Source organism: Esox lucius, chromosome 13, assembly GCF_011004845.1.
Source record: "Esox lucius isolate fEsoLuc1 chromosome 13, fEsoLuc1.pri, whole genome shotgun sequence".
NCBI classification, from domain to species: domain Eukaryota; kingdom Metazoa; phylum Chordata; class Actinopteri; order Esociformes; family Esocidae; genus Esox; species Esox lucius.
In genome coordinates, this window is record NC_047581.1 from 38525898 (window position 1) to 38553495 (window position 27598).

At 42.6% G+C, this 27598-nt stretch overlaps 1 protein-coding gene across 8 annotated transcripts; it reads left to right on the plus strand.

Moving 5' to 3' along the window:
* Nucleotides 1-1447: 1447 nt before the first annotated feature.
* On the plus strand, nucleotides 1448-27378 carry rufy3 (RUN and FYVE domain containing 3). 8 transcript variants are annotated; one of them, XM_020052632.2, is made up of 17 exons: nucleotides 4325-4961; nucleotides 10043-10102; nucleotides 11840-12013; nucleotides 12315-12432; nucleotides 13693-13918; nucleotides 14034-14098; nucleotides 14254-14389; nucleotides 14748-14840; nucleotides 17330-17419; nucleotides 19443-19610; nucleotides 19711-19808; nucleotides 23557-23676; nucleotides 23752-23887; nucleotides 25517-25593; nucleotides 25685-25712; nucleotides 26222-26299; nucleotides 26437-27378. In XM_020052632.2, exons 1-17 carry the CDS (start codon nucleotides 4784-4786, stop codon nucleotides 26578-26580), a joined length of 1989 nt encoding a protein of 662 aa, XP_019908191.2. In that variant the 5' UTR covers nucleotides 4325-4783; the 3' UTR covers nucleotides 26581-27378. The 8 variants fall into 8 exon arrangements, with proteins under 8 accessions (XP_019908192.2, XP_010863406.2, XP_010863402.2 ...); XM_010865100.4 differs by lacking the exons at nucleotides 4325-4961; nucleotides 10043-10102 and adding an exon at nucleotides 1450-1940; XM_010865101.5 differs by lacking the exon at nucleotides 10043-10102 and having other exon boundaries at nucleotides 4327-4961.
* Nucleotides 27379-27598: the final 220 nt, after the last annotated feature.

Below are 27598 nucleotides of genomic sequence, written 5' to 3' on the forward strand. Positions count from 1 at the left end.
AGTATCGGTTTATAATTTTTTATGCAAAATTTGTGTTAAACTTAGAAAATAATAAAATACATGGTTAACTTATGTCGAGGGATTATTGCGAAAGTGTGTATATATTACTTTCCAAAAGTAAGGCCTGCATTTTCATGTTTTACGTAATTCCTATATCGAAACGTGCAGCTGGCTGTGGGGTATAGACTGACCATTGAATGCTTAGCTGGTACGTGTTGGTATGGCCTTTGTTTAGTAATTCCAACACGTTTTGAAGGGATGCTCCAAGGCTCTGTAACACACTTCTACAATCCATCCGTAACTCTGAAACGGTTACCATCTTTCACCCGGCACAGCCAGAAGAGGACGGGTCACCCCTCTGAGCCTGGTTCCTCTCTAGGTTTCTTCCTAAATTTCAGCCTTCTTAGGGAGTTTTTCCTAGCCATTGAAATTCTACACAATTGTTGTTTGCTCCTTGGGGTTTCAGGATTGGTGTTTTCTAAAAGCACTGTGTGACAACGGCTGTTGTAAAAAGGGCTTTTTAAATAAATGTTATGACCTTCTTCATCCACCACATCAAGCCTCATCTGTTCAAACAAGCCTTCCCCTTCTCCTTGTCCCTTCCCATAGCCCCTGTCCATTCCCTTCCCCTAGCCCCTATCCTGCCCCTAGTCCCTTCCCCTAGCCCCTAGCCCCTGCCCTTCCCATAGCCCCTGTCCATTCCCTTCCCCTAGCCCCTACCCTTCCCCTAGTCCCTTCCCCTAGCCCCTGCCCTTCCCATAGCCCCTGTCCATTCCCTTGCCCTAGCCCCTACCCTGCCCCTAGTCCCTTCCCCTAGCCCCTAGCCCCTGCCCTTCACTCAGCCCCTGTCCATTCCCTTCCCCTCGTCCTGTCCAAGTGCAGGTAACAAATGCTGTAACATTCACAAAAACATGGATTCAACATAAAATCATTTATCATTCTTTGTTTTTGTTAACCATTCATGATTTGTTTTTGGATTTTGACATATGTTTGTGAAACTATATGCACAGATTTCTTGAAATTGTTTTATTCGACAAGTTACATTTAGATAAAAATCTATCGCCATACATTGTGCAGTGCTTACTACCTAATCAGAACTATGAAACTCTGACATTTACCACATGCAAATTCGTTGAATTGATTAGACATCTCCTAGTTTTGGAGCTAGTTCTAACCAGCATTTTATTGTCACCTTAAATGTTTATGAAGGGTTTTAAAGCCTAGTTTCATATTAGGTTATAGAATAGTAAAGTGTCATTTTGTTGTAGTTTCATTGTACTTCTGTATAGGCTATATATCTCTGCATTCTGCAGGCCTTTACTTTTGAGTTAGTTGCAATTCATGTCAATCATCCGGCTGTCTCAGTAGAAAAGTAATTCGTCTTCCGTACAGCTTACGTCATGATCCTGCATTCTCTGCGATTCTGGGAACTCTCAGTTCTGCAGTTACGGATTGATTGAAGATAATATCACTGCAACATTAAAACTACATTGAACAAAACGAAATGTTTACTTTTGTCGATACCAATGTGTGTACAACAAACAGGAAACAAATGAACTGTGTGTATATTTTAAGTTTTGCGCTAGTAGTTCGACGTTATTGTCGCACTGCTGATTCATTGGTCACATGATTTTAAACTGTCGTAACGTTAGTAAAGATGGCGGAGCAGCGACTGTCAACATCACTGGACTCTCTCCCGGATTCACAACTTCCACAAAGTTTGGACGCATCAGGGGAGACTGACATTGCACATATTCAAGATGAAAATGGACATGTTACTTGCAGTAGCACGCCTGATGAGTCCTTCTCTCCGACCTCAGTGATCTATTTTAAAGAGGCACTGAGCTCGGCGAACATACTGTTTGCAAAGACTGGACTGTCATCTCCTACTCCAGTACAATATGATTTCAGTATCGAAAGAACGTCTAAGAAGACGAAAAGTGAGTTTCTTAAGTTATCTAGCCTACCAATTTAACAAGCTAGCCAAGTAGCTAGCTGATGATCAATATTAGATTTGGAAAGCTAGTTATTCAACTCCGCTGATTAAGCTGTTAACTACGGTATTGTAATGTAGCTTGCTAACGTCTATTGTGATCTGGCTAATGCCAGCAAACTGCAGTACCTAGCTAACTATCAACGTGTCTACAAAAAACATCTGGCTATGTGACATTCAAAATGGTGTACTGTATGTTTGTGTCATGGCTAATAGCTAGGTCTGTTTGTGCAACTACTCTATCATGTATAGCCATAGCTGAAGAATAAATAAGCTATTTTATTATATAAGGAATGGAGGAAACAAAGCATCAGTCGCATTTTATTGATTCCTCTTGTCATCTCTTTCTGCCTCTTTCTTAAAATCCTTTACATCTCATCCAGTGGGTTTTGAGAAGATGAGTATGTGATGAATCATGAAAATCTGCTGAGATTCTTCCAAGGACAGAGGGCGCAAGCAAGCATTTGACAGCTATTAATGTTTTACATGTGCCTGCGTGAAAAAATGACAGCCTGAACAAGATATGACAAACCCAGTAGCTTGCTGGAAACATTCTGTAGCCCCACAGTGTTTCCTCTAAAATGTTTTTCTGCAGTAGTGGCAATGGATGCGCTACTAAATAAACTGACATGAAACAACATCCCTACTCACAAGTCTAAACACTTGGGGAGGTCTGAGAGGGCCTGCTGGTTGGTGACTTGGTGAGAGCTCCACCTTGCCCTCTGCTGTTTGGGAAGGGTATGGCATATAGACCCAGGGTTCAACGTTAACAATGACCCGGGGCCCGTAAGACCTAACTCAGACCTGTACGCAATTTTGTAACCTCCGTAATGTTGGCTAGCGAACCCCGATAACGTTAGCGAGCCCTGGTAACGTCAGCTCGCTAGCATCTTTTTGATCAGCAAATCAAACTTAATAGAAATGTATAGCAGGCTGGCACAGATGTGCTTTACTTTACGTAGAGTACCAAAGGTTGGACACTGAATGGGTAAGTGTGTCCAAACTTTCGACTGGTTCTTATTGGTTTCATATATCCACTCCACTGGCTTTCAACACACTGCACTTTGAGGTTGGTTTTGGGTTGGTCATCAAATTCCCAGAAGTCTTTGCTTATTGCTTAACCTGTCTATTACTGTGCTACTGCTGTGGCTATGGTAGAAATGCCAGCTTTGTTTTACTATAATTTTTAAATATTAACGTACATACAGAGTGTGAAAGAAGTTCTAGTGTGCTGCATGAAACTGAAGCGAACCTCCGAGCAGCAGAGGCTTTGATACTTAAGGAAAAAGTCTGGCATCATTAATGTTTTCAGCCATTACATTATTCACCCTCTTCAAAACAGAAAGTCATGTATGTTTAAGTTTGTAAAAATGATACATATGTTTTGGAACTAGGGCTAATTCATTTTAAGTCTGTTTAGTATTTTAAAGAAGTACTATCACCTAACAGTGAAAGGCTTTGGCTTCCTTTGAATGTGTGATTGAATCCATCCTGAGTTGTATTAGAATGAACTGGCAGGGATAAAATAACCTTTTACAGCTCAGTGGAATTTTGAATATTTCTGTCTAGAATGCAAAATTGAAAATTGGTATATTGCTGATCTGTTATGGTGATTCAGTTTCAACAGAATTATCACAGAAGACTTTTGTTTGCTCCTGAGAAAATGCTTTGCCTTTAACTCAGCAAATTAATTGTTTTTCAACACACAGAACCAACAGGCCTTTAACCTGGGTTATGTTCCTTGCTTTGACCCATGGTTGCTTAGGTAAATCATGGTCTGATAACATTGGTGGAATTAGTCACTGAGGACAACAAAATAATTAAATGCTGAAATTCCCAAATAAAAATATCTGTATTACCTCTCTGTGCTTTTCATGGGTGCAGGAAGACAGGTGTGTAAAGTGTAGAAGGGTGACTACGCCTTCACATCCAGTTACCTTTGTACACCATCTCTCAGATCAGGGATTGATTTAGTAGCCATCCTAGCCTACCAGGAAATATGGCTGATGGCGGAGAGAGAGATGGAGTCCCCCCCCCCCCCCGCATCACCAGCATCAAATGGGTATCAGGAGATTTATACCCCTCCTCTCCTTTTTTTTTTAACGAATGAACCATCTGGTCACGTGACACTATTCTGTTACCCAGCCAGTTCATTGTCAGGCGGCCATCTTGGTCAACACCCTCCCTGCTATCAGTCAGTGCAGTGCCTCATCGCCTGCTCACAGCCAATCCTATCAGAGGAGCGCCTCACTGCCTGCTCACAGCCAATCCTATCAGAGGAGCGCCTCACTGCCTGCTCACAGCCAATCCTGTTAGAGCGAGCCGAGTGAGAGAAGAGGGGCAGATCCACCAAAGGAGAGGCTGTGATTCCTGCAGACAGGCAGAGACAGAGGGTTGTTTTTCCAACAGACAGGCTGTGCTGCGCTGCAGAGAGAGAGACAAGCGCTGAGGAGAGAGAGACAATCTCCATGGTAGATCCTTTTTTTCTCCCTGCTGATCTGTAAAGGGAGGGGAGCGTGAAGGGGGGAGGAGGCGCAGAGCCTGAAGGAAAAAAAAGACCAGCATCCTTCATCCTTTCTGTCCAGAGCTGCTGAGGGGGCTGCTGTCTGCTCCGTTCTGGTTGCCTCTTGTCTTCCTTGCTGTTGTTTCTGGGACGACGGCACAAAAACAGAGATTTTCCTCTCTCCACCCTTTTTCTGCCTTTCTTTGCGTTGCCTGGCTCTCCAGAGAGCGAGAGAGAGCTTCGTTGTTTTTTAACCCGTCTCTCAGCCTGCTATTCGCTGAGTCATCATGGCAGATCTGATGCCCCAGAGTGACGCCCCAACCCCCACCACTGACAAGATCACACAGGCGGCCCGGGAGACCATTTACCTATGTAACTTCCGTGTCTCTGTGGATGGAGAGTGGCTCTGTCTCAGGGAGCTGAATGACATCTCCCTCACCCCAGACCCCGAGCCAGCCCATGAAGGTAGGTGTCAGGCAAACAGGGCCTACTGTGACAGGATAGAGAAGGCGTGGCTGGGGGTGATGTAGAGTGGAGGAGGAGAGGACCAGGGGAGGAGAGATGGGCTGCTGGTAAATGAGGTGTGTCTGTCAGACTGGACTGTAGAGATTTACAGGAACAGCTACGGTATTACAATTAACTCATGTTCATGGACACAATGTTTTACTTCACCGTCATGGATGTTCAGTCTAGCAATCTTTTTGTTAGTGGTGGAATTTTCTAAGCGCTGTGCTATCTGCTGCACAATCCTGCTGATTGTGATATGCATTGCTATCATTTGCATCACTGTCCCCACAAATACTTCAGCGCCATTATTTCCTAATTCAGTCAATATAAAATGTAGAACTAAAAGCTCTTAACGGTAATAAGTCTTGAAACTTTCTAATGTCCCATCCCTTTCCATAACACCTGCAAAACCATTTGCAAAAAACTAGAACTAATGCTCTTTAGATCGTTGATACCATTTATGTTTAAGGAGTCTGTCCACCAGAGATTAGAGCACTTTATATAATGATTTCTGTATGTTAGGTCTCTCTAAGATTGATTCCTCCTAAACATCCGTGTCTAGTTTTTCTAGATTTTCCCAATTTTGGGGGGCAAATTTTGGTGCCTATTGATTGTATGTAGATTCTGTACCAGTCAGATTCTGCGTCTCAATTTGTCATATAGTTAAATTTTTTCCAGGCCATTTCCAGGTGAAATTTCCTCCTAAGCAGAAGTCGGTTACCATGCTGAAATTACCTGCATTTTGCTCAATTTATTCTTCCTTCAATTTTAACAAAATGCCCTGTCCCTGCCGACTGTTACTGCCTGTTTGGCCAAGTCTCCCGAATTTTTCAAGGTGATTTTCAAGGTGATTTTCCTGGTTGAATAACAGTTAAATAAAAATATTACATAAAAATGTAATAAATAATGAGAAGCATCCCCACTGCATGAGGCTACCACCACCATACTACTTTCCCACATTGCAGCTAGGTTACTCAGGCACGCTTTCAGATGGTACGTTTTGAGTTACAGGACGGCCTTTCATTGGCAGTGCCTGGGTGGAGTGAATCAGCATCCACTTCCTGAATGTTGATCCAGCTATGCTCACTAGGATATCCAAACTTTGATATTTAAAAACAAACTACTTTGATATTTAATAAAAATATATATATTTATGTATATGCATTTTTATTACATCTTTAACTTGTAGAATGGTCTGCTTAGCCTGACCAATGATCCTTCAGCAGTGGGGATTAATGCAAAATGTGACATCTACTTGAATGGTTCACAATAAATATATAGTAACGTAATTGTTTTCTTGTTAGGGCAATTTTGTACTGTGTAAAATGGGAGCTTCCACACCATGGGACCGATGTATTCAACTCTTAGGCTGAATCTCAAATCCCATATTACTTACTGCAAGTATGTACTTTGCATGTGATAAGTGAAGTATGTACTTTTAAGTATATAATAAGCTAGTATGCCAGTAGTGGGACTGATTGGGACATACTACCTCGTCATGAAATTGTGTCGCAACATTAGATCATTTTGTCACACCTTAACATCAAACGAAGTTTGAATATTTAGCTAGACACTTAAGCATTGTTTTAAACATCTTTTTTATGAAAAGCATCTATGAATTGTTTGTCTTTTGCCAGTGGCCGGTTTTATTTAATACGTGAATGAAATTGAGGCAAAAATTACGGGAACACAAATCACACATCGGGTCTCCATAAACAAAATATATGAAAGATTAAAATCTTTACTGTACATTGTGTAATTCGTTGAGAACAATATGAAGTAACAATGGTCAATGGAAACCAAAATCCCCAACCAACTGAGGGCTGGATTCAAACTCCACATTTTTCCAAAGACACTTGGAAAAATGCAGAACTAGAGAAGAATCAGTCAGGAAGGATAAGTAGAGAGCAATTGTCTGTGGCCACCACCTGCAAAACCATCCCTTTTTCCCCTATCTGGCTGTTGCCTCTCCAGTGCACCTATTGTTACTTTCATTTGCACCAAAACAGGTGACATTGATTCAAAATGGCTTATGCTTCCTAACTGGACAGATGGAAATCCCTGAATTTAATTGACTTTGTGTTATACTGTGGTGATTGTGTTCCCTTTTTTGAGCAGTGTAATTTGGGGGACAAATTATTTAGTATTGCAGACTATTTAGTATGCGATTTAAGGTTCAGCATTATACTATGAGGTCTGGAGCCTGCTGTTTTTCTGTTTTACTTCATCATTAATGTCACCCACCTGGTGTCCCAGGTCTGAATAAGTCTGTGACTGGAGGGTTGGAATAAAAAAATTGAATGGAACTGGCTTGGGGGACCACAAACAAATACCCCTGCAATAGCATTTGAATGCTTAGCTTGTAACGTTTCATTATAATTTTATTTATTTCCCAAAGTAAACCAGTGTCACCTTAAAATAATACTTTTTTAACGTAAGTGTCTTAGTAATATGAAAAAATTAGTGAGGGGTCTGAATACTTTTTCAAGGAACTGAATTAGAAAATTTTAAACCATGTTATAGAAGTCAGCCAGCTAGAAAACCCAGCCACTTCATGCTCTCTCTGCGTCGTATCGGTGACGGGTTGTGTTGTCTTTGTCTGCACACCTCTGCCCGGGCCTCTTCCTGGCCTCTTTCATGTGAACTCATGGTAATCCTGAGGTCATATTTCTCTAAGTAATTTCCAGTGATGACAACACTAAGCCCATAACAGCCCTAACTTCTTTGTGTGGCTTTTGGATGCTCTTATCAGCTGGGTCTGCCAAGATAACACTCCTAGTAACTTGTGTTTATTGTTAGACATTATGGAATACATACTCACAGGTTAAGATGCTTAAGTAAGTACAGTAATATACCTTTATTCAGCAGATCCAGTAGCAACTATCAGACAATAAGTGCTATAAAGGAATTGCTCCATTGCATGTAATGTTGTCTGTACATTCCATCATTAATATCAGTGCTTGTCTTATGATGTTTTGATGTGTTAAACATGGTCCTTGGGAGAAATACTATCCAAGTTTCTGTATTCATTGTAATACTGAAAGTTTCCATTAAGCATTCTAAGATTTACCAGAGCTCCGTTTTATAAAGCTACTGCTGGGAGAACAAGTATTTGATACACTGCTGATTTTGCAGGTTTTCCTACTTGGTAAGCATTTTATCATAAGTACACTTCAACTGTGAGAGACGGAATCTAAAACAAAAATCCAGAAAATCACATTGTATGATTTTTTTTAATAATTAATTTGCATTTTATTGCATGACATTAGGATTGAATCACCTACCAACCAGTAAGAATTCCGGCTCTCACAGACCTGTTCGTTTTTCTTTAAGAAGCCCTCCTGTTATCCACTCATTACATGTATTAACTGCTCTTGTTTGAACTTGTTACCTGTATAAAAGTCTCCTGTCCACACACTCAATCAAACAGACTCCAACCTCTCCACAATGGCCAAGACCAGAGAGCTGTGTAAGGACATCAGGGATATAATTGTAGACCTGCACAAGGCTGGGATGGGCTACAGGACAATAGGCAAGCAGCTTGGTGAGAAGGCAACAACTGTTGGCGCAGCTATTAGAAAATGGAAGAAGTTCAAAATGACGGTCAATCTCCCTCGGTCTGCTCCATTCAAGATCTCACCTCGTGGGGCATCAATGATCATGAGGAAGGTGAGGGATCAGCCCAGAGCTACATGGCAGGACCTGGTCAATGACCTGAAGAGCGCTGGGTCCACAGTCTCAAAGAAAACCATTAGTAACACACTATGCCGTCATGGATTAAAATCCTGCAGCGCACGCAAGGTCCCCCTGATCAATCCAACTGATGAGACAAAAATAGAGCTTTTTGGTTTAAACTCCACTTGCCGTGTTTGGAGGAAGAAGGATGAATACAACCCCAAGAACACCATCCCAACCGTGAAGCAAGGAGGTGGAAACATCATTCTTTGGGGATGCTTTTCTGCAAAGGGGACAGGACAACTGCACCGTATTGAGGGGAGGATGGATGGATGGATGGATGGGGCCATGTATCGCGAGATCTTGGCCAACAACCTCCTTCCCTCAGTAAGAGCATTGAAGATGGGTCGTGGCTGGGTCTTCCAGCATGACAATGACCCGAAACACACAGCCAGGGCAACTTAGGAGTGGCTCCATAAGAAGCATCTCAAGGTCCTGGAGTCTCCAGACCTGAACCCAATAGAAAATCTTTGGAGGGACCTGAAAGGCCAAAATCCCTCCTGCAGTGTGTGCAAACCAGGTCAAGAACTACAGGAAACGTATGATCTCTGTAATTGCAAACAAATTTTTCTGTACCAAATGTTAAGTTCTGCTTTTCTGATGCATCTAATACTTATGTCATGCAATAAAATGCAAATTAATAATTTAAAAATCATACAATGTGATTTTCTGGATTTTTGTTTTAGATTCCATCACTCACAGTTGAAGTGTACCTATGATAAAATATTACAGACTTCTACATGCTTTGTAAGTAGGAAAACCTGCAAAATCGGCAGTGTATCAAATACTTGTTCTCCCCACTGTAGCTATGCTTTGCCAGTGTTGAGTATGAAAAAGCTAGCCAGACTTAACCCGAGTTTAATATTAAATACCTAGCTAGGCTTTGCCAATATTCAATGTTATCCACTAGCTAGGCTTTACCAGAACTCATTGTAATACCAAGATTGATAAATAGTTTAGGAACTGGTAACAAAACATGTCATTCCAAGGTTGATAGGACCCACATTTCTTTTGTCTGAAATAAAAAATGGAATAATAAAAAAGTATGTGACTGTAATGGAGTAAAGGCGCAGACATTTTAGTAGTTCTGTGATTTTAGTTCCAGAATGTCTTCACATTTATTAGGCCTATGTCCTTGTTGACTTTGTTTCCTCTGTTGCCTTGGGTTACCACTCATCATATTAGGGATGTTGCCTTGGCTCCCAAAGTTGGTATAAGTACTGGTGCCTTGGATAGCACCGATAGAATTAGTATGCATGACAACACTATCCTTCTGTTTTTCTTTTTCATTGCACTTTGCAAAGACTCATGGGAGGATTTCACAGATTTGGTGGATCACATGCAAATGCTTGATGAATTTAAAGGTGCGTATCGCAGCAGCATCTCAAACCTGCAACTCGTCCTTTCATCATCCCGGACTTGTATCTCATCCTTTCATCATCCCAAACCTGCACCTCATCGTTCATTCTATCCTCCAGTCCTCTTGCGTTGCCTCATTTCTCCCTAAGCCTTTAATGTCCTCATATTTATTTATTTTTACCAGGGCCTACTACACGAGGTGGTTTATTGAAACCAAGCAGGGTTTTGTCTAGGGACAGGAAGTTCCATTGCAGGATTGGGTCTAGGTACAGGAAGTAAAACGGCAGGTTTATGTCTAGGGACTGGCAGTGATTTGGCTGTGTGATTTATCTGTTCTGAGCTCGCCTGAAGATCTATTGTCTCTAGCATGGCTGTGTGTTGGCATGGTGGTTCACAGCACTGATCCAAGTTTACCCACACACCTCCTCATGACTCCTATGACAACCATTTTGCCATCCATATCTCTCTCACTCTCATACATATATATTTGGATCTTTTGGATCTCTGTCTAAATGTCGCTCTTTAACCCCAACCATCACCACCACTATGGCTCTGTAGCGGATATCCCAGAAACCTGCATGTTGTTCTGTTTTTTCATTCTCTGTTTCCTGGCCAAAACCCTGCTAGCTTTCTAGTTTTCCAAAAGTAAAACCAATATCTGTTGGACCATTTTGGTTAGACCTACCTCCTCCACAAAGCTGTCAAATCCCTGGACCTGGAAAAAGGTCAACAAATACTTTTTTGTTCATAGGATTTACGTGAGCGGTGGCAGCGTTTTGTCAGAAACCATAACGAGGAAAAATGTTGTGGCCTTGAGCAATGCAGTTAAACTTAATTGGTCATGATGTTGTGGTAAAAACAAATTATTTTTCTTATACAAGATGACTCATGTAACATGATCAATATGTCCTATTTCTTTAGTACAGTCGCCTCTGCACCACAGTTATATTTTATAGTTTTTTTTGTGTTGTACTTGCAATCCCTAATGTGCTCTATTAAGTCAGACAAGAACAATGTTAGAGCAATCTGAACCACCTGCTGGTTCAGCCAATACCAAGAATTCTTCACTCATTTTTAAAACCACCTGCCAGTTCAGCCAGTACCATGATATGTTTCACGCATATTTAAAACCACCTGCCAGTTCAGCCAGTACCATGATATGTTTCACGCATATTTAAAACCACCTGCCAGTTCAGCCAGTACCATGATATGTTTCACGCATATTTAAAACCACCTGCCAGTTCAGCCAGTACCAAGAATTCTTCACGCATATTTAAAACCACCTGCCAGTTCAAGAAGTCTTGACACACATTTAAAATGCAATCTGTAGTTGCTTAATATTGATGATGGCATCCGGTATTTCAAACACGGAACAAAGACAGCATTGGTGTTAATGGTCACAGCAATACCACAGTCTGGTCTTAGAGGTCACAGCACAGGCCAAACTCTGGTGTCAGAGATCATGAAAACAGGCTGAAGTGCGAAGTAATGGGTGTATCACGTTGTTTATCTGATTGATGACCTTTTTTGATGTATCTTATTAGATCTGACTGTCCTGTCCAGAAGACTCACCTTCCCTTTGTGCCTCTGAAGAAAACAGAACAGCCTTTGTGTAGTTCTGTTGCCGTGGTGACCATGCCTTTTTCACCAGAGCTTGTTTTTTGACATTACTTCTCTATCCCTCCTGCCTCCCCTCTCCTTTTTCCTCTTCTGTTCCATTCTCTTGGCTGTCCTGCCTCCAGATCCAAAGGACCCCATTGCCATTGAACGACTGAACCTGATGAACATGGCTAAGTTGAGCATTAAGGGGCTGATCGAGTCGGCCCTGAACCTGGGTAGGACACTGGACTCGGACTACGCGCCACTGCAGCAGTTCTTCGTGGTAATGGAACACTGCCTAAAACACGGACTCAAAAGTACGGACACACTGGGTACTTCTCTATGTTGTTGTTTGTTCCAGCCTGGTCCGGGTTTCTGCAGACATAGAACATGGTGTTAAAATATGGCTGCTGGATTGTTATCAGTGTCATCCATGCTAGGCCATTTCCTCTGTCCAGTGGATTCCATTTGTCATTGGCTAATAGCTATTGTGTTTCTAGTTCCTTTAAGCGTATTGATTGTATTACTGTACTTTTGGTTGGCATGGAAACGTGTGCCATTTCAGCACCAAGGTGTAACCATGAAATGACTGTTGTTCTTTCCTTTTCTGTTTCGCAGCCAAGAAGACGTTCCTGGGGCAGAACAAGTCCTTCTGGGGAGCCTTGGAGCTTGTGGAGAAACTCACTCCAGAGGCTGGGGAGATCACAGCCAGTGTCAAAGACCTGCCAGGGCTTAAGTAAGGCTTCATCTACTTATAGTGCCTAGTAACCTGTTCCTATCCACTTCCTGTCCTCTCCTCCTGTTTTATGTAAATGTAGAAGATCAACACTCCGTGTCCAGTTCATCCGGTAAATCCGTCGGGTACCCCGGCTGGACCCCTTTGCCAACAGAACAGCCTGAACCTGATTGAATCCACCTGCCTACCCTGCCAACATTCTCATCTTAGAGGTTGTCGACAGATACAAGTTTCTTGGAGTTTAGTTTTATTCCAGACACCTTTAGTCTTGCAACTGTATAAATCCAGGCACAAGTGCATTGAATGAGTCGACTGGAAAACAACGCAAACTGGTGTCAGTCAGAGTGAATGCAGACTGGCTTCACACAGATGCCACTGACTTGTTCACGTAAAGTCCCGTACCGTTAAGTGACATCTGTCTATCAAAGTGATGTAGTGTGTCAACATTAGAGATTTGGCCTCATTACAAGACCCCCGGTTTTCGAATATATAGCCTTCAAAATAAAAGCCTTCGGTGAAACGTTAAATACATTCGGCAGCAACAATAAAGCCTTGTTCACACCAGGCACGGAAAATAAAAATACCGTACGGAACCTTAACCTAGGTTTCATTGTAGTCATTGTGGTGAAATGAAGCTTTGAAGTCACACAGGGTATGTATATCTATTTATTTTCCATGACAAAGTCCCTCAAATATTTAACCCATCGGGTCAGATATTTAGCATAAGTCTCAAACTTATTGTAAACTATTGTAGGCTACCACAAATAATTGAGCTGTCAAAGCTTTTCTTTGCGATCCTATAAACACATAGTTAAAAGTCTACGTATTAGCTCTTCTTTGGTGGTAAATCAACTTCCATTTCGGTCACCGTACGGAATACACCGCTGTAGGAACTTTTCAACTCATGCGACACACCTGCCGTACCGCATCCAAATCTCTCAGAGTGTGGTTGATTAGCCAGTGTGGTGCGGATTGCTTTCTATTGAAATGAATGGACTTGCACCGGAACCCATAGATTTTGGCGTGACTGGTGTCAGATCACGGCACCCGCTACCTCATCCATATGTCTTTATCATGTGATGTTTCAACTTCTGGCCTGTTTCCATCTAGATAGTATATTGATTGTATTTGAGGTTTGTCGTTTTATTTATTTTTCTATTTACCTTTAAACGATGCTCAGGACACTCGAGACAACTGAATTAGATTAGCAGCAATCTGCTTGTGTAGTTATGATTGATCACATCCCCTGTCCATCACCAGGACACCATTAGGAAGAGGGCGGGCCTGGTTGCGATTGGCCCTGATGCAGAAGAAGCTGTCAGACTACATGAAGACCATCATTAACAGAAAGGATCTGCTCAGTGAGTTTTATGAAGCCAACGCTCTCATGATGGAGGAGGAAGGAGCTGTGATCGCCGGGCTGCTGGTTGGGTTGAACGTCATCGATGCCAACCTTTGTATGAAGGGGGAGGACTTGGATTCACAGGTCAACAAATAAACCACACTAGTGTATTGGACAGAGTTGTTATTGTGAAGAGTGTCTGTGTTGTGAGTGAGGCTGTGATGGCGTTCAGGACTGGTGTCTGCTGGCTTTTCCACAGGTGGGGGTGATCGACTTCTCCATGTATCTCAAAGACGGGGGTCACAGTACTAAGACAGCCGAGGGGTGAGTTTGTTATCCATAACCTTTAACCTTTATCCCATCTGGCATTCTGTCTCAATGCCACATCTATAACCTTACCCTGCACTCAATTTATGTGCCTCTGCTTCCTGGTTTTCTTCTGCCTTTAAGCACTCTCATATTCTCTCCTCTTTTTCTAGGGATGGACAGATAACAGCCATCCTGGACCAAAAGAATTATGTGGAAGAGCTCAACAGACACCTGAGTGCTTCAGTCAACAACCTGCAGGCCAAAGTAGACGCCATGGAGAAGTCCAACAGCAAGCTCACAGAGGAGGTAGTCTGATAGTTTACAACAGCAAGCTCACAGAGGAGGTAGTCTGATAGTTTACAACAGCAAGCTCACAGAGGAGGTAGTCTGACTACTGTAGTATACACCTTCAAGTCAAAGAAGAGGTAGTGTCATAAGTAAACTACATCAAACACACAGAGGATATAGCCTGATAAGTTAAAAGAAATCTCACAACAGCTTTACAAGATTCTTATTTGTAACATGCCTTCATGACATTTATAAAATTCCTTCTGTTTTTACACCATTTATAACATTCCTTGCCTTTTCACCATATCTAACTTGCCTTCAGCTTTTGCCCCATTTATAACATGCCAATGTAAATGTTCTGGCCTTGTCTTTGCAGCTGGCAGTAGCAAACAACAGGATCATCACCCTTCAGGAGGACGTTGAGCGAGTCAAAGAGGAGAGCTCCTACCAGCTGCAGTCTGGTCGCCAGGTAGTCCAACTCCATAAAACATCTTGGTTTGAAATTTCTGAGTGGATAAGATCATCCTTTTAAATAACTATAATGTCAAATGACTAAAATGTTTAATGGGCACTGGCCAACCAGGCAAATACACAGCCCAGGTTGCGTTCTGCCGGCCCAGGTTGCGTTCTGCCGGCCCAGGTTGCGTTCTGCCGGCCCAGGTTGCGTTCTACCGGCTTTTGGTGGCCACTTCAGATCAGCCCACCTTCATGAACAATTCCTGGGTGTTGTGTCATTGTCATGCTTGAAGACCCATGATCTAAGACAGAACCAGCCTCCTCACACTATCTACAGTTTGGACACTTGGGCTCTGTACGCCACCACAATGGATTTTAAATGAAACAACCGAGATGCAATTGAAGTGCAGACTTTCAGCTTTAATTCAAGGGGTTGAACAAAAATATCGTATGCAACGTTTAGGAATTGCAATCATTTTTATATACTTTCCCCTTATTTCTGCGGTGCAAATGTAATTGGACAAATTAACACAATTATAAATAAAATGTAAATTTGTAATACTTTGTAGAGAATTATTTGCAGGCAATGAATGCTTGAAGTCTGGAACACATGGACATCACCAAACGCTGGGTTACGTCCTTTGTGATGCTTTGCCAGGCCTTTACTGCAATTGTCTTCTTTTGTTGTTTGTTTGTTTGTGGGTCCTTCTGCCTTAAGTTTTATCTTCAGCAAGTGAAATGCATGCTTGAACGGGTTGAGGTCAGGTCATTACCGAATCTACTCGGCCAATACTCGGCCATTACCGAATATTCGACTTCATTGCCTTAAAAAAAAAACTGGGTAGCTTTCGCATGTTTTGGGTCATTGTCCATTTGTAAAGTGAAGTGCTGTCCAATCAATTTTGCTGAATTTGGCAGAATCTGAGCAGACAATATATCCCTCTACACTTCAGAATTAATCCGGCTGCTTCGGTCTTCTGTCACATCATGAATAAACACTAGTGACTCAGTGCCATTGGAAGCCATGCATGCCAATGCCTTCACACTGCCTCCACCGTGTTTTATAGATTATGTGGTATTCTTTGGATCTTGTTCTGAGCCTTCTCCATAAATTTTTCTTCCCATTATTCTGGTACAGGTTGATCGTAGTTTCATCTGTCCAAAGAATGCTGTTCCAGATCTGGGCTGGCTTTTTTAGATGTTTTTTGGCAAAGTCTAATCTGGCCTTTCTATTCTTGAGGCTCATGAATGGTTTGCACCTTGTGGTGAACCCTCTATTTGCTCTTGTGAAGTCTTCTCTTCATGGTAGACTTGGATAATGATATGCCTACCTCCTGGAGAATGTTCTTCACTTGGCTGGATATTGTGAAGGGGTTTTTCTTTACCATGGAAAGGATCCTACGATCATCCACCGCTGTCGTATTCAATGGACGTCCAGGCCTTTTTGTGTTGCACAGCTCACCAGTGTGTTCTTTTTATCTTAGAATGAACCAAACTGTTGATTTGGCCACTCCAATTGTTTCTGCTATTTCTTTAATGGATGACCTTTTTCTTTTGCAGCCTAAGGTTTGTCTGTTTCACTTCCATTAAGAGCTCTTGACCACATGTTGTGGGTTCACAGCAACAACTTTCAAATGCAAATGACACACCTGGAATCAACTCCAGACCTTTTACCTGCTTAATTGAGGATGAAATAACAAAGGAATAGCCCACACCTGTCCATGAAAACAGCCTTTTGAGTCAATTGTCCAAATACTTTTGGTCTCTTAAAAAAGAGGGGGCTACATATTTAAGAGCTGTAATTCCTAAACCCTTCATCCAATTTGAATGTGAATACCCTCATGTTAAAGCTCTGAAAATGCACTTTAAGCCCATATTCATTCTTTAATTCTAACTTGAATATATTTTGGTAAACAGCCAAATTTACAAAACTTGTCAGTGTCCAGTTATGTCTGGACCTAGCTGTATGTGACCGCTGTCTCCACCATCAGAACAATCCTTCGCTGTGATCTTTCAATGGTTTATTTCTTGTGGCCACATCCATATGTGGAGAATACATGAACATTGAGGTCTCTGTAGTTGGACTTCTAGCCTTGAGGATATCCAGGCGTGCCACCTTATTGTCTGATATCAGACAGTCCTCTGGTTTCCTTTCTTTTCTCTATGTTCATTTTGGTACACGCAGTGACGCAAAACAAGAGAATGAGATAGTTTTTTATTTATTTTTTTGTATTCTAAATAGTTGAATTAATCATTTTCATATTGTAATCTCCACAATTCCAAAGTAAAAGAGAATCACTATCTTGATTGTTTCTACTTCTATAAGCTGCCAGTAGTATTGTCCGGGCCATTTTTCTTGTGGAATAAGCAAAGATTTGGTAAATTGAATACCAAAATATTAGTTTCTTTCATAATGAATGATGTGTTATTTCAAGGGCGCCAGTATTTTTGGCCATGTCTGTATGTTGTTGTGTAAGGTATAATATAGATTGTTCTCCTCAGGTGTCAAGAGGAGGGGGGGATGGCTCCGCGGATGCTCTGGTACTGGGAGAGGCACGCAAACAGCTCAAGGAGGAAACCCAGCTACGATTGGTCAGTTTCTCTTTTCCCCAAATAATCAATCACATTTATTTTATGAAGCCTGTTTTTACATCAGCAGTTGTCACAATGTGCTTCTACAAATATCCAGCCTCAAACCCCAAAGAGCAAGCAACAACAAGAATGAAAAGGAGAAATCTAGTGAGGAACCAGACTATGTTTCTGCTGGGTGGAGATTATAAGAGTAATCTGCTGGTCAATCAATGCAGGTGGGCTGTGTCTAGGCTTGGGACAGAATCCAGATCAGCTGCACAACCAAATAGACAAGGACAGAGACGACCGGGTGGGATTTGGGTAGTCACAGTAGATGTCTCACTAGGAGGTTGGACAGGGAAATCAATGAGTCGTCACGTCCTTCTGATTCAACAGGACCCCTTGAAATATTTGAGAGCATTCCTTGGATCCAAAAAGATACTTCAGCATATTATTTAGTCTGACCCTTGTCCCCCCCGTCACAGAAACAAATGCAACATAAGTAACTGGTAGTGAGATAGGACAGACTGACCCTTGTTCCCCAGCTCAATACGATAGCCGTATAAAACTAGGGAAACCCTGTATTCCCATCTGAAGATATCCCTGGACAGGGCCTTGACAGCTGAACTTAGGTAACATTATAGATCTGTCCATCCACATATCTCCCTCCATCCTATATCTCGATTACAGGTCTGTCCATCCACATATCTCCCTCCATCCTATATCTCGATTACAGGTCTGTCCATCCACATATCTCCCTCCATCCTACATCTCGATTACAGCTCTGTCCATCCACATATCTCCCTCCATCCTATATTTAAGATTTTTACTGTCCAATTTGCATACATTTAAGTGTAAATGACAAGACATTTCCAGCTATTTTATTATGGTAATGTTTCAAATTTATTTTCTACAAAATTGAGTGCCTTTGATTCCCTAAATAAATATTCTCGTCGGTCCATTTATCACTTAAAATTGACTTGTAATCTCCTCATACTCGCTTGATAGTACTGTCCTACCCACACTAACCACCCTGTACTAGCTAGTACTATACCGGTCAGTACTGTCTCCCCCACACTAAACAAGCCTGGACTAACTGGTACTATACCGGTCAGTACTATCTCACCCACACTAACCACCCTGTACTAACTAGTACTATACCGGTCAGTACTATCTCACCCACACTAACCACCCTGTACTAACTAGTACTATACCGGTCAGTACTATCTCACCCACACTAACCACCCTGTACTAACTAGTACTATACAGGTCAGTACTATCTCACCCACACTAAACCAGCCTGGATTAACTAGTACTATACAGGTCAGTACTATCTCACCCACACTAACCACCCTGGATTAACTAGTACTATACCGGTCAGTACTATCTCACCCACACTAACCACCCTGTACTAACTAGTACTATACCGGTCAGTACTATCTCACCCACACTAACCACCCTGTACTAACTAGTACTATACCGGTCAGTACTATCTCACCCACACTAACCACCCTGTACTAACTAGTACTATACCGGTCAGTACTATCTCACCCACACTAACCACCCTGTACTAACTAGTACTATACCGGTCAGTACTATCTCACCCACACTAAACCAGCCTGGATTAACTAGTACTATACCGGTCAGTACTATCTCACCCACACTAAACCAGCCTGGATTAACTAGTACTATACCGGTTAGTACTATCTCACCCACACTAAACCAGCCTGGACTAACTAGTACTATACCCGTCAGTTAACTCATCCCTCCCTCTCCACCCTTTATTAATTCATCCCTCATACATATATTACCTCACCCTCCTCCCCATCCTATACTGACTCACCCCTCCCTGACCTATACTCACTCACCCCTCTCTCTCCACCCTTTATTAACTCACCCCTGTCTCCATTACATATATTACCTCATCCCCCTCCCCATCCTATACTGACTCTCCCCTCTCTCTCCACCCTTTATTAACTCATTTATCTCTCATCCTTCATTAAGCCATCACTCTCTTTTTATGTTCTTTCTTTTTCTTTTCCAGGATGTAGAGAAGGAGTTGGAGGTTCAGATTGGTATGAAGCAGGAGATGGAGCTGAGTATGAAGATGATGGAGAAAGACATGTGTGAGAAGCAGGATGCCCTGGTGGAGCTGAGGCAACAGCTGGAGGACCTCCGAGCCCTCAACCAGCAACTAGCACATAAGTCACAGGTACATTATAGGGTTGAGTCTGTGGCTGCCGGGTTGAGTCTGTGGCCACCGGGTTGAGTCTGATTTTAAATTGAATGGATTCCAACTCTGGCATCCACAGAGTTCAGAAGCAGACGCCAAGCAAAAGAGTGAGGTTATCAGTCGCCTGGAGGAGAAGACCAACCAGATGGCTGGGACCATAAAACTGCTGGAGAGCAGGTGGGTACTACTATTACCACTGCTACTATTACCACAGCTACTATTACTACTATTACTACTACTATTACTACTACCACCACCACTACTATTACTACAACCACCCCTACTACTATTACACTGAACAAAATTATATAACACTTTTGTTTTTGTTTTTATCATGAGCTGAACTCTAAGATCTAAGACTTTATCTATGTAAAAACCAGTCAGTATTTGCCTCACACAGTGCAACACATCCTGTTCGCATAGAGTTGATCAGGTTGTTGATTGTGGCCTGTGGAAATTTGGTCCACTCCTCTTCAATTGCTGTGCGAAGTTGTTGGATATTGGCAGGACCTGGAACACGCTGTCGTATACGCCGATCCAGAGCATCCTAAACATGCTCAATGGATGACATGTCCGGTGAGTATGCTGGCCATGCAAGAACTGGGATCTTTTCAGCTTCCAGGAATTGTGTACAGATCCTTGCAACATGGGGCCGTGCATTATCATGCTGCAACATGAGGTGATGGTCGTGGATGATTGGCGCAACGATGAGCCTCAGGATCTCGTCACAGTATCTCTGTGCATTCAAAATGCCATCAATAAAATGCACCTGGTTCATTGTCCATAACACAGGCCTGCCCATACCATAACCCCACTGCCACCATGGACCACTCGATCCACAACGTTGACTTCAGCAAACCGCTCACCCACACAACGCCATACACGCTGTCTGCCATCTGCCCTGTACAGTGAAAACCAGGATTCATCCGTGAAGAGAACACCTCTCCAAAGTGCCAGACGCCATTGAATGTGAGCATTTGCCCACTCAAGTCGGTTACGACGACGAACTGCAGTCAGGTCGAGACCCTGATGAGGACGACGAACATGCAGATGAGCTTCCCTGAGACGGTTTCGGACAGTTTGTGCAGAAATTCTTCGGTTCTGCAAACCGATTGTTGCATCAGCTATCCAGGTGGCTGGTCTCAGATGATCTTGGAGGTGAAGATGCTGGATGTGGAGGTCCTGTGCTGGTGTGGTTACACGTGGTCTGTGGTTGTGAGGCCAGTTGGATGTACTGCCAAATTCTCTTAAACACCTTTGGAGACGGCTTATGGTAGAGAAATGACCACTAAATTCATGGGAAACAGCTCTGGTGGACATTCCTGCAGTCAGCATGTCAATTGCACACTCCCTCAAAACTTGTGACATCTGTGGCATTGTGTTGTGTGATGGAACTGCACATTTTAGAGTGTCCTTTTATTGTGGCCAGCCTAAGGCACACCTGTGCAATAATCATGCTGTCTAATCAGCATCTTGATATACCACACATGTGAGGTGGAGGGATTATCTCGGCAAAGGAGAAGTGCTCACTAACACAGATTTAGACAGATTTGTGAACAATATTTGAGAGAAATAGGCCTTTTGTGTACATAGAGAAAGTCTTTGATATTTTTCAGCTCATGATAAATGGGGGCAAAAAAGAATTGTTGCGTTCATAATTTTGTTCAGTGTATTACTAACACCACCACTACTACCACTACTATTATAACCACCACCACTACAAACACTACTACTACTACTACTATCACTACCGCTACTACTACTGTTACTACCACCACCATTACTACTACCACCACCACTACTACTCATTGTAAATATTTAGGGTTGAATGTATATTAAATCTAGATTATTTAAAAATTGTCTGTGTTAACACTGTCCTCCAGGCTGTCCAGACTGTTTTTCTCAGGCCTCTAAATACTGTTCTCTCTCTCCTCTGTCTCTTGTAACTTTCTTTTTATTCCTCCTTTTGTCCAATCCTTTAATCCCTTGGTCCTTTAATCTTCTTCATTCTCTGTTCTCATATCAGCGAGAAAGACTGTGTGAAGCAGGCCAGAAGTTTGAGTTCCAATGTTGAAAAATTGCTTCAGAAGCAACAATAGGGTTGTTGTTCCCTCCCCCACTCCCAAAAAAAGAAAATTTAAAATGAACACCCTTCATATTAGTTTCTTAAATCCTGATTACCAATCCAGTCAAACACATAATATAGAAAGGAGAAACCTTAGCTTCTTATTTTCTGGAATGAAATAATCTGCTGCGGTGTATACATTTTTTCAAGACTGTTAATGAACCCTTTCTTTCCTAAACCTCAACTCTCCTGAAGGAGCCTTTAGGTTCATTCTGAAAGGAAGATATGAGATCCGCGCCTGTATTGAATGTTCCCTGAAGGTTTTGGGTTTCACATGTCGGCCATTTTAGCAAAAAAGATTGGCTCCTCAAGCTGCTTCTACAGTTTTGTTGGGAGATCTTGGAAAAACATGGGACCTGACAAGAGTCCTACAGTTGTTGATACGGTACATCCCATTGTTCTGTCAGACCAGCCCTGCTGACAACTCACTAAGCAGCCCATTGATCTGTTGACCAGGAACTAAGCAGCCCATTGGTCCGTTGACCAATCACTAAGCTGCCCTTTGGTCTGTTGCCCAATCACTAAGCTGCCCTTTGGTCCGTTGACCAGTCACTAAGCAACCCGTTGGTCCATTGACCAATCACTAAGCAGCTCGTTGGTTTGTTGACCAGTCACTAAGCCGCCCATTGGTCCGTTGACCAATCTCTAAGCAGCCCATTGGCTCGCTGATCAGTCAATAAGTACACCGAGGTAAATCCAGGCTCCATTGACAGCATCATAGTCAGACCGCATCATGATTTCTGGAGTGTACAGGGCACAGCTTCTAGCTAGCTTACCTTCCCCTCCTGCTCCTCACTGACTTGGATCCTGTATCATGCTGTTGGTCACTCATTGCACTAGGACTCAATTGCCTGGTTTCACATCGGTTTGTGTTTTATAGCCTGCTCCTGTTGTTTGCTTAGCATAGGGTGACCAGACGTCCCGGTTTGCCTCCATAGCAAAGCAACAATTCTCAAACGCTCAAAGCACCCCCCCCGCTCCACCAACCACAAGCACGCATGATAACCAACATGAGTGCATAAGCGCATACATGTGCATGCATTAATGTGCAGTTACACAAGGGTCCCGGTCTGGGGGTTTGAAAATGTGGTCACCCTAACTTAGCATGAAAATGGAAAAAGGTGTTTAAAAGACAGCACAAACAGGTGTGGAACCAGGCTAGAACTACAGCTCAGAGCACAAACTAAACCCCCTCTGCCATTGAATTACAATCGGAATCCCCTTGTAAGGCTTTGCTGGTTGTTTGAAAGGTTAGTTCAGGTCAGCAGGATTATAAAATCATAGAAATATAATCTATAGAATGGGTGTCTTGATCAAGTCAGCGATGGCGTAAGGGTTGGACTGGCACCATTGGGGGCATACCCATGAGTTTACCAGTCAAATGGCCATGGTTAGAGTTTCCAAGCCCTGTCTGTACAGTCTATTTCTATGTATGAAGCAGTTCCAGAACAAAGCAAGGTTAAGTGAAAGATATGTATGTGGACGTTTTAAGTTAGTTGTAAACTGTAGTCAATACTAGCATAATAAAAACAATTTTAAATGTATTCTTCTGGTTTGGTCTCCTTCGGTATGATGGGAGGAAGCATCCTATTATTTTTTTTACTTTTATCCCATCTTTCTTTTAGGTGTCTTTGTTTCTGTTCTGTTGAAGTCTTGGCCATCCTGTTTCTCCCCCTCATTTATGGGTTAACATTTGATCATCAGTTGATGTGTTTTCCTTTTACCATCTAACTTTCCATTTTACCATGAGTGCATCTTTAGTTTTCATTTCCCCACCGTTCACACTCCGTCCCGGTCCAGATGGCGTCAGGCAGAGAAGGAGAGGGCCGTGGCCGAGGAGGCCAACAGGCTCTTTAAACAGGAGTTTGGAGACAAGATTGAGTCTCTACAGCTGGAGGTGGACCGACTACAGAAACACAGGTGATCAGGATCTAGACCTGCTCTCCACTGTCCTCCAGCCTGTCACTGTATGACGTTAGGTGTTTGTGTTGCCAGGTCTGGTTTGGAGCAGGAACTGAAGAGGGCGTGGGGAGGGAGACCCGGCGGGGGACGATATATAAATCCTGTGTCTAGGGAGAAGACGGATGGTACCCCCCCCAGTCATCACAGACACATGGATGAAATCAGGAAGGTACGGTCCCTACTTCTGAAACACCCGAAAAACGCTTCCTGGAACAAACCCTTCTTGTGAAACACCCCCTAAACAACCCCCTCTCCTTGTGAAACACCTCCTAAACAACCCATTCTGCTTGTGAAACACCTCCTAAACAACCCATTCTCCTTGTGAAACACCTCCTAAACAACCCATTCTCCTTGTGAAACACCTCCTAAACAACCCCCTCTCCTTGTGAAACACCTCCTAAACAACCCATTCTCCTTGTGAAACACCTCCTAAACAACCCATTCTCCTTGTGAAACACCTCCTAAACAACCCATTCTCCTTGTGAAACACCTCCTAAACAACCCATTCTCCTTGTGAAACACCTCCTAAACAACCCCCTCTCCTTGTGAAACACCTCCTAAACAACCCATTCTCCTTGTGAAACACCTCCTAAACAACCCATTCTGCTTGTGAAACACCTCCTAAACAACCCATTCTCCTTGTGAAACACCTCCTAAACAACCCATTCTCCTTGTGAAACACCTCCTAAACAACCCATTCTCCTTGTGAAACACCTCCTAAACAACCCCCTCTCCTTGTGAAACACCTCCTAAACAACCCCCTCTCCTTGTGAAACACCTCCTAAACAAACCATTCTCCTTGTGAAACACCTCCTAAACAACCCCCTCTCCTTGTGAAACACCTCCTAAACAACCCATTCTCCTTGTGAAACACCTCCTAAACAACCCATTCTCCTTGTGAAACACCTCCTAAACAACCCATTCTCCTTGTGAAACACCTCCTAAACAACCCATTCTCCTTGTGAAACACCTCCTAAACAACCCATTCTCCTTGTGAAACACCTCCTAAACAACCCATTCTCCTTGTGAAACACCTCCTAAACAACCCATTCTCCTTGTGAAACACCTCCTAAACAACCCATTCTGCTTGTGAAACACCTCCTAAACAACCCATTCTCCTTGTGAAACACCTCCTAAACAACCCATTCTCCTTGTGAAACACCTCCTAAACAACCCATTCTCCTTGTGAAACACCTCCTAAACAACCCCCTCTCCTTGTGAAACACCTCCTAAACAACCCCCTCTCCTTGTGAAACACCTCCTAAACAAACCATTCTCCTTGTGAAACACCTCCTAAACAAACCATTCTCCTTGTGAAACACCTCCTAAACAACCCCCTCTCCTTGTGAAACACCTCCTAAACAACCCATTCTCCTTGTGAAACACCTCCTAAACAACCCCCTCCCCTTGTAAAACACCTCCTAAACAACCCATTCTCCTTGTGAAACACCTCCTAAATAACCCCCTCTCCTTGTGAAACACCTCCTAAACAACCCATTCTCCTTGTGAAACACCTCCTAAACAACCCATTCTCCTTGTGAAACACCTCCTAAACAACCCATCCACAGTCACTTCTATGCTGTGTGTAGCACTCGTTTCTAGCTCACACTGTTGAGGTTTGGTGGTTATATACCAGAATACATTCAATGCAGTGCACAAATGCAGAACACTGTCAGGTTGTTCAGTTTGACGGTCACTGCAGTAGAAGCAGGAAGTCTCATCAAAGCAGGCAGAGCTGTTTTACAACAGAAGTGTTGTCTATTGAAGTGTCTATTGTCTGCATGGTTCTGTGTTCTAGGAACTAGATGCTGTCAAGAAGGAGAACAACGAAGTGAGTGCAGCATTGGAGGACAAGAGCAGGCTGAGTTCTGATATGTAAGCCTGGTGTCGATACTTTTCATATAGTTGTCTCAGAGCATTGGCTCTCAGTCCCACAATGTGACATCTCACTCTCTTCACATTTAAGGTCATTGTCACAACATGAGGATGAACTGGTAAGATTACTTATTACTAAATCTGGATATTATCTCCCCTTATAAAGCTGTTTCTGCTGTTTATCCAATATGTATACTATCTTAATTATACTCAAATATATTTACTATGTATACAGTGCTGGGATTTTTGTGTGCATAATTTTGGCACTGAGTGTTATCAGATATTGAACTAAAATTAGATAAAAAGGAACCTGGAACAAACGACACAATGTTGACACATTTAGCCCCAATCAAATATTTCCTTTTGTTATTGATCGTTTTTACAGTGCCATGGACAAATTCAGTCCATTTCAAGGCTTTAAATGTCTTGATCCATTCTGATGTACTAGTCCTGAAGTAGCAAAGCATCCCCAAACCATGACACTCCCACCACTATGCTTAACTGTTGGTATGAGGTTCTTAATATGGAATGCAGTGTTTATTTCCCAGACATGTCGCCCACTGACATGCATCCTTCTGACTCACTTCAGACTTGAGCCTCCTGCTTTATCATGTCCTGTCTTCTGCAGGACCAGTGTTCCTTTGAGGTAAGCCAGGATGACCTCTGCACCCAGTGTGACCAGGAGGAGTCTAAGACTAAGACCAAGGTACCCCACCTAGGCCCAACTGCACCCCCGTGTGTCCACTGCTCCACCTGTGTGGTTGTTTGAATAAAAGGAGTTGGTACCGGAAGACGACATGCTTGTGCTTTGTATGGATTAACTGAATATTACTGTCCTTCCAGAGCCAGTGCGCTAACTGCCGAGGAGTGTTCTGTGAGAGCTGCCTGTCCAACGAGCTGCCCCTCCCATCCTGCATCTACCCAGAACACGTCTGTGCAACCTGCTATACCCAACTGCTGCTCCAGTATGGGTCAAGCCCTTCCTGAGACACTGTCACACTGCCTGGAATGCAGTGTGTTTCAACTTGTCATCTGACTAGATGACAAACTGACAACTGAACAGTTGAAGTGGACAAGCGTCTAATCTCTGATGGCCAAAACATGCTATAAGAGGCATGGAGAGGGGTTGGTAGAAAAGGATACAATTCTCAAATTCTGTTTCACCAGACAGAAATGTATCATTGTCCTTGACCAAAAAGTTAATTTAAATTGATGGTAATTTTTAGTGTAAGACTGTTTAATCTGTCTGTAAACCAGCCATGGTGAAGAGCTCTGCATCTGTTACATGCGTTTACATGTGATCACAGAAGTTGGTCATTAGTCCACCTAGTGGATTTATAATCAAGGTTGTGGCTTAAGCTCAAATCATTGATCATGAACTATTCAAACTTGTTAGGGAACACTGATATTTTCTCAGTTGTGGAACAAGGCAATCAGATATGAAATCACGGTGATGAAACAGATCACAGTGATGAAACAAACAGATCACGGTGATGAAACGGTTAGTGAAGATCATGGTTCACCATAATGATGCAATGTTTTGGTTTGCTGTACATTTCACAAATACATTTTATTTAGTAATTTTAAGTTCTGGAATATTTCTAAATCAGGTTTGTATTATCTAGCAGCTCCTTGGGGTCCTCTCAAGATTGTTCTCTGTCAACATCTGGGGGATTTTAGAGAGAACTCAAATACTCTGATACTTAAAAGAAACTCAATTTTGGGTTGGTTTTAGACAACCAGACGTAAATGTTTTTTTGCTCAACAATAAATGTGATAACTTGACCTTTAAACTGTCCTGGTCATATTTGGAGTCTTAGTTTGTCATGTTCTGTATCTTCCTATGCTTTGTCACCCATTTGCTTTGATCCAAAGTTGCCCCTGAACTCCATCTCCCCAGTGCATGTTTCAGATATCACATTACAAGCCTCTCCATAGCTCCTCTAGTTACAGTATAGAAAAGGATGGTCCAATCTCTGTCCTGGAGGGCCAATCCAATCCCAAT